The 8,233-nt window shown below is 39.7% G+C and overlaps 2 protein-coding genes across 4 annotated transcripts in view; both read right to left on the bottom strand.

The window, feature by feature from the left end:
- The window catches only part of LOC116399377 (CCR4-NOT transcription complex subunit 3-like), a 19,291-nt gene extending 17,160 nt beyond the window's left edge, over window positions 1-2,131 (bottom strand). For both annotated transcript variants that reach the window (XM_031876496.1, XM_031876497.1), the window contains exons 1-2: window positions 1,990-2,131; window positions 57-119 (exon numbers count right to left, since the gene is read on the bottom strand). In XM_031876496.1, coding sequence (XP_031732356.1) covers window positions 57-81 — 25 coding nt within the window. In that variant the 5' untranslated portion in view covers window positions 82-119; window positions 1,990-2,131. The remainder of the gene's footprint in view (window positions 1-56; window positions 120-1,989) is intronic.
- A 2,031-nt stretch (window positions 2,132-4,162) lies between these two features.
- Window positions 4,163-8,233, bottom strand: part of LOC116399390 (coiled-coil domain-containing protein 106-like) — a 6,030-nt gene continuing 1,959 nt past the window's right edge. For both annotated transcript variants that reach the window (XM_031876515.1, XM_031876516.1), the window contains exons 3-7: window positions 7,808-7,999; window positions 6,997-7,149; window positions 6,681-6,890; window positions 6,020-6,180; window positions 4,163-4,738 (exon numbers count right to left, since the gene is read on the bottom strand). In XM_031876515.1, the coding sequence (XP_031732375.1) occupies window positions 4,583-4,738; window positions 6,020-6,180; window positions 6,681-6,890; window positions 6,997-7,149; window positions 7,808-7,999 (872 nt within the window). In that variant the 3' untranslated portion in view covers window positions 4,163-4,582. The remainder of the gene's footprint in view (window positions 4,739-6,019; window positions 6,181-6,680; window positions 6,891-6,996; window positions 7,150-7,807; window positions 8,000-8,233) is intronic.

The raw sequence follows: 8,233 nt of genomic DNA, 5'->3' as shown, positions 1-8,233 counted from the left end.
ACACACACACACACACACACACACACACACACACACACACACACACAAGATCTCACCTTGAAGTTTCCTTTTATCGGCCATGACTGATGACTAGGATGATGTCTTCATGCCGTCTTTCACTGCAGGAAACGAGAGACAAAAGACTGTTTACATGTGCGTTTGTTGGTTTAATTAAAACAGGGAAAGTGCACATTATTACACAAATGAACATGTTGAACAAGTGAATCCCTGATGATGGAACCTTTACCCTCCAAAATGTCCCGACAGGAGTTGACTGGGACTAAAAGAAACATCGTCCTTGGATACTTTTATACTCGTTTCTTTAATCTGTGATGTTCAAAGAGTCATTTCCAGGAATGCACATCAGCTGATCATGTGTACATCTGACTAAAATGTTTTTCAACAACACCGGAGAACAAGTTTGAAGAAGTTCTATTCAAGTTGTGATCTTATGCATTTCCACGGCTGATTTGATAGCGAAACCTACGGATTATTGTTGATATTTATAGTTGATGAATCCTATTCTGCAATCAAACTGCTGGAGAAATCTGAACGTGATGCATGTTTGACTACGTTAGCACGAGATCTTCACACAACAAAGTGGAGCGAGATATGAATAAGAGGCAGGAAAGACGCCTTCATTGGGACACTTCTGATTGAGATTCATGGCTTCAAGCGTGAGGCACCAAAGCGTGAGAGCCGGCACGTTTTCAGACCACACTTGATGAATCCATAAGTGAAACTAAAGATGTATAAAATTCAAAAATTTAAGTCTAAATAACTTCACAAGAGTGTAAAGTATCTGCTCCTACATGTGGCCTGGCTACTATCCTTGAAGGACTTTCAGTATTTAGATTAAATTAACTTTTCCTTCTGCTGTTTTGCACTGTGGGACATCTGTCACAGATTGCTGCCTTTGCAAATAACAATAAAGCAAATAAAAATACGAGGATGAAGAAGTAACATTTAGGAACGATGACGTAGTTTAAATGTTATTTCTTGACAAACACCTTCACTTCAAATAATACTAAAATAAAAAAAGAATGGAGCATTGACGACGGTCTCTGTCTTGACGTTTGTGTTTTTTTCTGTATGAATTTTTCTACTGCAGTTTACCACATAATATATATTTATATAAATGTTTAACATTGTACTGAGTGTTCTACTAGTAAAGACCAATATTAGCGTTGTCTTGTGTGTGTGTATATGTATATACATATATCATGTTGTATTTGTACTTGTTTTCAAGTGTGCCTGTTAATATGTATTCTCTTTGTTGTAAAGCACTTTGAACTACACCTCCTGTATGAATGGTGCCATTAAATAAAGTGTATTATTATCTCCCCTCTCTTGTACTTCACCTCTCTACTATTCACATAAAGCACAGATATATATATTTAAATAAAGAAAACGTTGTTCATATAAAACCCACCTCTGGGTGATCAACGTGATCAATAACATTGATAACAATATACAATAAAGGAACGTTTTATTTTTAAATATTTGACCCAGATAAAACCTCTACGACATTTTAAATGCACCCACACACTTTAAATATTATTTTAGATTATTTATGATACGTGTGTGACTCGATCCACTGACCCAGATGATCCATTATGTCAGATTAACTATATTATTTAGATAAATTAAACTTAGCTTTAGAAACTAAGACATATTTGAGTAATTTAAAGTCTGACACCGAGCTCACGTGCATGTTCTGGTTCTTTTACAGGTTGGATTAACATTACTTTTTTTTAACAGACTAAACCCAAAGTCTAGCTTTGCGTTAGCGTTACTTTACCTAACAGGCGCACACATCTGGACGCAGATGTGTGCGCCTGTTTAGTCTTTTTAACGGTAAACACACGCGTTGATGTGTTGTCAGTGTGCAGAGCTGCAGCTTCTATCTGATGTGGGAGACACAATTTGGAAAGAAGGGGGGGGGGAAGGCTCATAAATGCATCACCTTTGAGTCTGCGATTAATTTACCTGGATTTTACCGAGCTGCGATGTCTTCCCTCGGTCGCCACACTCCGGTAAATCTTCAACGATTCAGTACAAAGGCTGTTTTTTCCTTTAAAAAAAATATAATGTCAATTCTTCTCGCTTAAACAATCACTCCGCACATCCAAGATGGCTGCCAGGAACACCTCCTCCTTCCGATGCCCTGTTGGACACAAGTCCCGCCCAGCTCGTCTGTGACTGGTCGATGGCTGGCCGCTCCCGTACTCTTATTCGTCAAGGCTTTCTGTCGGTCACGAGAAGCTTGGTTTTTACTACTTCCGGGATAGATCCTGCTCTGATTGGACTGTTTGTTAAGGTGAAAGGTTAAACTGAGTTGTGCCACGCCCCTCCATGTACATTTTTTTTAAACTCAACTTTATTTATAATAACACAACCAAGAACGGTGACAAATCCGTTGTCTAAATCATTTCTTACCATGAAATTGATTGCTTAGAGGTCGACATTGACTCTAGTTTACTGTGTTTTTATCGTGACAGACCAACAGGTTTATCTTTTTCAAGTTCATTTCTTTAAATCCTGTCAAGTTTGTTTATTTCTTACCTAAAAGACCAAAAAAACAACAGTAAAGACAAAAGAAATTTAGCAATTTTAAAATTTGAGACCATGCACGTGAGACAATAAAATGTTCAAGTTATACTTTATTATTTAAATTCAATAAAATAAGTAATAAATTAAAAACACGATGAAATCAAGTACAAATTTGAATTTATATACAATAAATTAAGTGTTTGATTTATTACTGCTTGTTATTTTACTGTCAGATCCTAGTGGGTTTCTCTTTATTAGTATTTTATTATGAAATTAACCCAGACTTTCCTGAATGTGTGATGAATGGATGCACCAACCAGTGACCTTTTGCCGATGTTTCCAGATTTAAACCTCCCCTGGCTAACTCTGACCACAACACCATCCACATAATTCCCACATATAAAGCCACATGTTAAACCGGTGACACTGTGGCCAGAAGATGATACAGAACAACTTAAAGGCTGTTTGCTGTGCACAGATTGCGAAACGTTTAATGATGCCGATATGGACGCGGCTACAGGCTACATTAATCTCTGTGTGGACAATGTACTTACTAAAATAGGACATAATTGTGTACCCAAACGTTACACCATTAACTAAAGGAATGCATTATAGGAAAAAAGGCAGAATTTAGAAATAAGGAGAGTGGACAGTTATTTTGATAGAAAATACATTTTGCGTCTATGAACGCAAATTTTCTTGCAGTGAAACTGCTTGAAAACTGCACATTTACTTTTGTTGGCTCCTTATATTCTTTTGTAAATGGCATCACAATAAAAAGAAACGTTATCCACCCTTGTTCTGGATCTCGACTCCTGCAGTGATTTATGAATATTCCATGACCACTTTATTTAAAACTGACTGCAGTGTATTGAACTTGGTGTCGATGGCGCTAAATCTGTTTCAGGTCCCTTATCCACTTTCAGGACCCATCCATCACAGGTTATCATAAACTATCGTAACATCTGCATTACTCCTTCCCTCCACCGGAGGGCGCTGCAGCCTTCATACTATTATAAATAAGATCTTTTCAGCAAAATCTGTCTCATTTCTTAAATATTCAACAAGTAAAATCTGTGTTCAGTCACTTTAAATTAATCAGTTGAATCTCTGTCAGTTGTAGAATTAAATCATTTTGCTGCAGTCAACTTCTTTACCAGAGCATGTAGATAAATGGTAGAAACGTAAAATGGAGTTTAGTGTCTCGTGGTGTATTATTTCTCATTTACTCGTCTGAATGCTGGACTCTAACTGAATTCATACCTTCAATTACATCATTCATGGATTGTGTCCCGATTGTAAAAAAAACAAACAAAACAATCAGACATTTAAAGCGATTTACTTTCTTTCGTGATAAAACATTTCAAACCTTCTAATACCACACGGTTCACAAAACTGCAACATCAGCACGCACATCTGGCCAACATAAATAAAATGCATAACTAAGGCACCAAATATATGAACGAAACAAATGATCATTTTTTACCAATAGCAAATATTTTATAAAATAATATTTTATACACTACAAAAACTGTGTCAAAAACAAATAAAGCAAATAAATAAATAAGTAAATATATATATCTCTTTTTGATACAAAACAAAAGGCCAGTCATCTTAGTAAACGATCATCTAGGGTCTGTAAATACTCCCAGAGCAAATTCAAGTCTTTGTCCAGAATGACACATTTACTGATTACTTTGGTGTCTTCTAGTTAAAGTATAACTCCAGTTAATTCCTGAGGAAAAGCAAAAAGTGACTTTAACCTCGAATGAAAATCTTCACAACAACTGAGCTACAGCAAAAATAAATCCTTCCCACCTTTACAGCTGCTCGATGAATAAAAAGGAAAATCACAAATACAAATCAAGCAAAAAACCTTAAATGTTTTCAAACTAAATAAATCCTGTTATTTGGCATCTAATAACATTTCCACATGTATTGTATCTTCTTCTTCTTTTAAGGCAATGAAAAAGTAAAGTGGAAACAGTTCAAAATAAAGATGAACCTCCCGTCTCCTCCAGCCTGTTGGTCAGTTTCTGAACCTGTATGAGATCGGCAGCAGCTTGTGAGTCTTCTTCATGGCCTGGACCTTGGCGTGCGTCGGCTCGTCCATGGTCTTGTAGCACCGCCGGGCGTAATCCAAAAGCTTCTCCTTCGACGCCTCGAACTCCCCGACCTCCGCCACCTGCGGGAACGTCAGAGGCGGTCTTTGATTTAGTGGACATTTAAATCCGGTAGATGCAGACCTTTTTAAACCCGACAACATAACAGCGTTGCAGTCAAGACCACCTAAACCGAGACCAAGACAGGATCAAGACCAGGGTGTATCGAGACCAAGACAGGACCGAGACTTTGAGGGTTTCAGACCAAGTCAAGGCCGAGACCAGGGTGTATCTAGACCTAGACAGGACCAAGACCAGGGTGTATCGAGACCAAGACAGGACCAAGACTTTGAGGGTTTCAGACCAAGTCAAGGCCGAGACTAGAGTGTATCGAAACAAGATGCTGACAAATAATTGTATTGCAATGATTTTACATCTGCTTTATTTATACCAATGCTACACTAAACTAACTGTCATAACGACTGTTTAGGGCAGTGGTCCCCAAACTAAGGCCCGCGGGCCGGATACGGCCCGCCTCCACATTTGGCCCGGCCCCCTGAACAATACCAGAGACGCATTATGATTTTTTTTCAGTCTGGCCACGCAAATCCTAGACTAGCCCCTGTCAAATAGAACGGAATAATGGCGAAAAGGTTAGGTAAGAGAAAAATTGATTCAGAATGCAGGGTATTTAACCTGCAGTGGTCAAACGATTATTTTTTTGTTCAATGCAAAGAAAAGGCTGTTTGTCTCATCTGTCAAGAGGCGGTGGCGGTATTCAAAGAATACAATCTGCGCCGATGAATCCCGTCACAAAGACAAGTATGATAACTTGCAAGGCCAAATGCGAGCAGACAAACTCTCAAAGCTAAAAAGTGGACTGTTAGCTCAGCAGAATACATTTGTACACCAAGCTGACCCCGCCCCCATCAGAGAAGGGAAAAGTTATGTGGCCCTCACAGGAAAAAGTTTGGGGACCCCTGGTTTAGGGAGTCGATTTCATTTTAAGGACAGAAATTGTGATCAGTTGAGTGTTTAGGATAATTTGTTTAGCCGATTAGAAAACAAAAGTTAATGTCTGTAACTGTTTTTATTCTACAACTTTGGATCAAGCAAATGTCTGCGGTGTTGCAATCATTAAAACAGAGCTTAAGTTAAGTAATAAAACTGCTCCCAAACAAAAAAAAAATACTACATTTTTCAGTGCGTATGAATTACACACATATTAAAATATACAGTTTTTTTTTTTTTTTTATTAGCATAGGTTGTTGGCCTTATAGAAGGCGACTGACTTTGTCCTACAGTCCAGACACATGCCGGCTATCACGAACAGGAACAAAATAAAAATAAATAAAAAGTCAGACCTTCTCTGGAGCCATCAGCAGCAGCTCTGCGATGGGGGAGGTGGAGGCCATGGTGTTTCGGTCGACTCCGTGGATCTGGAAGGCTCGGGACATGCTCCTCACCCGCTGGTAGGTCGTCAGGATCTTCTTGTAGCGGATCATGACCCCCTCTGGGTCTTTAACTGGGGAGGAGCAGGTAGAGAGAGGGGAGATGAAATGGAGGGTGGAAATACTGAACATAAGAAACTGCTTTTGGTTGATGTGGATTCATTTGGACTCAAACACAGAATTATGCTTTTGGTGCTTGCTTTTATTTCTTAAAGGGACAGTGTGTAGGATTTGGCATCATCTGGTGGTGCTGTAGAGACATGGCGGTGCAATATGGCGGACCCCTCCTCCCGCTCCCAATGTAGTTATGAGGGGCTCATTTTAAGATCCCGAAAACACAACAATTCTTAGTTTCAGGTGATCATGAAAACATAGTTATGAATATTGTATTTAATTTCTGCTAATACATCTCTTTAAATCCTACACACTGGCCCTTTAAATCTGCTGGTTTGACTTCAGCAGGACAAAGAACTTTATGTATTAAACAACAGTACACAGTATATAAGTATAGTACATAGTATAGTTTAGTACGATACAGTATTGTATATAGTATAGTATATAGTCTAGCCCCCACCTCTCTGTCTCTCCCTCCCGTGGGTGATCCTGAAGATCCTCCTCATCTTCATCCTCGGCTCTCCGTTGGCTCGCCCTCGGCCCTTCTTCTTTGACCCCTTCTCCACCGAGGAGTCCTCGTCTTCCTCCTCCTCGTCCTCCTCCTCTTCTTCCTCCACGTACTCGTCCTCGGTGTAGTATTTATCCTCCTCCAGATGAAACTCCTGCTTCACTGCAGGCGTGAAAGGTGAGGTGGTAAATAATGTGACAGTTATTTCCGTGTAATATTTGAGACTTAAATATTTTTCTAACACGATAAGGTGCGTTGATTGGCTCACCGGGGATGGCAGTGCTGCGACGGGTCCGAGATCCTGATCCCTGCAGCCGTTTCAGGGTCATCCCAGACCTCGTGGTCATGGGGGAGGGAGGGGAGGGAGAGCTGGCAGGCTGGACCTTCACACCCCGCTGGGAGTCTCCACACCACTCTGTCACTGTATGAAAGTATAATAATACTCAACTCGAATATACCAAACAAGAAAGAACAGCATGGTGGGCAGATGTTTTTACTGACTCTTGAAACCCAGAAAACACATCATTATATATTATATATTATTCAAGTTTCATTGTGTGTCTTTTACAGACAAACTAAATGGTGTAAAAACGACACCAATAATGTAATGCAGTGAAGGCTGCTTCTGGAACTCTACTCGAGTGTTTCTATTTGAAAATAATGTATACTTTTGCTCCACATAAATACAGAGGAATCATTGCACTTTCATCCACTCCATACATGTCACCCATCGGTTTGTTCACTGCTGTTTTGAAGCCTCAAGTTCGGCAGTTTTGGCCGTCACCATCTTGTTTTTTTGCAACCAGAAGTGACACGAGAGGCTATTTCATACGTATATTGTGCTTATTTTAGCTGCTTACAATATATTTCCTAACGGATATTAATGACATTTAATTTATGAATTATCTGTTGCCTATATTAATACAGTATATTAAACAAATACACTACATGTGAATATTGTTTCTTATCATGGATTAAGTTTCTTTGGAGGAATCCTGGTAGAGAGTTTTATGCATGTTCCCGTCATGTTAACTTGTTGATCTCGTTCAACTAAACAGATGTTTTCGCCGACTCCTCACCCTCGGGACCCCTCATGCTGACGATGAATCGGTCCAGCTGACAGCGCAGGAAGTTGCGTTCCTCCTCCAGCTCCTCGATGCGCTTCTGCAGCCAGGCGTTCTTCTCCAGAGTGACGTACAGGTGAGCTCGCAGGTTAGAGACCAGGATGAACGGGCTGTACGGAGAGTGAGGAGGCTCCTGCACCGCGGGCTCTGCAGGACGAGACATTAGAGAGTAAACCTCAGAGACAGGTCTCAAGAGAATGCCCTTCACTTCCACTAACATGTAGAGGCTGGTGTGATTCACACGGGCTCCTGTTGTACAACAGTGAACACTTTATGCTAAGCTGCACGACGGAATAAATATATATACATATATATATTATTTCTCTTTTTGTGAGGTTATATTATCATGCCATCACATTTGTTATGTATATTTTGTTTATA

This window comes from Anarrhichthys ocellatus, unplaced genomic scaffold, assembly GCF_004355925.1.
Source record: "Anarrhichthys ocellatus isolate YVR2014 unplaced genomic scaffold, GSC_Weel_1.0 scaffold110, whole genome shotgun sequence".
Taxonomy (NCBI): Eukaryota; Metazoa; Chordata; class Actinopteri; order Perciformes; family Anarhichadidae; genus Anarrhichthys; species Anarrhichthys ocellatus.
Note: the sequence above shows the minus strand (reverse complement) of the source record. Positions and strands in the feature narration are given on the sequence as shown.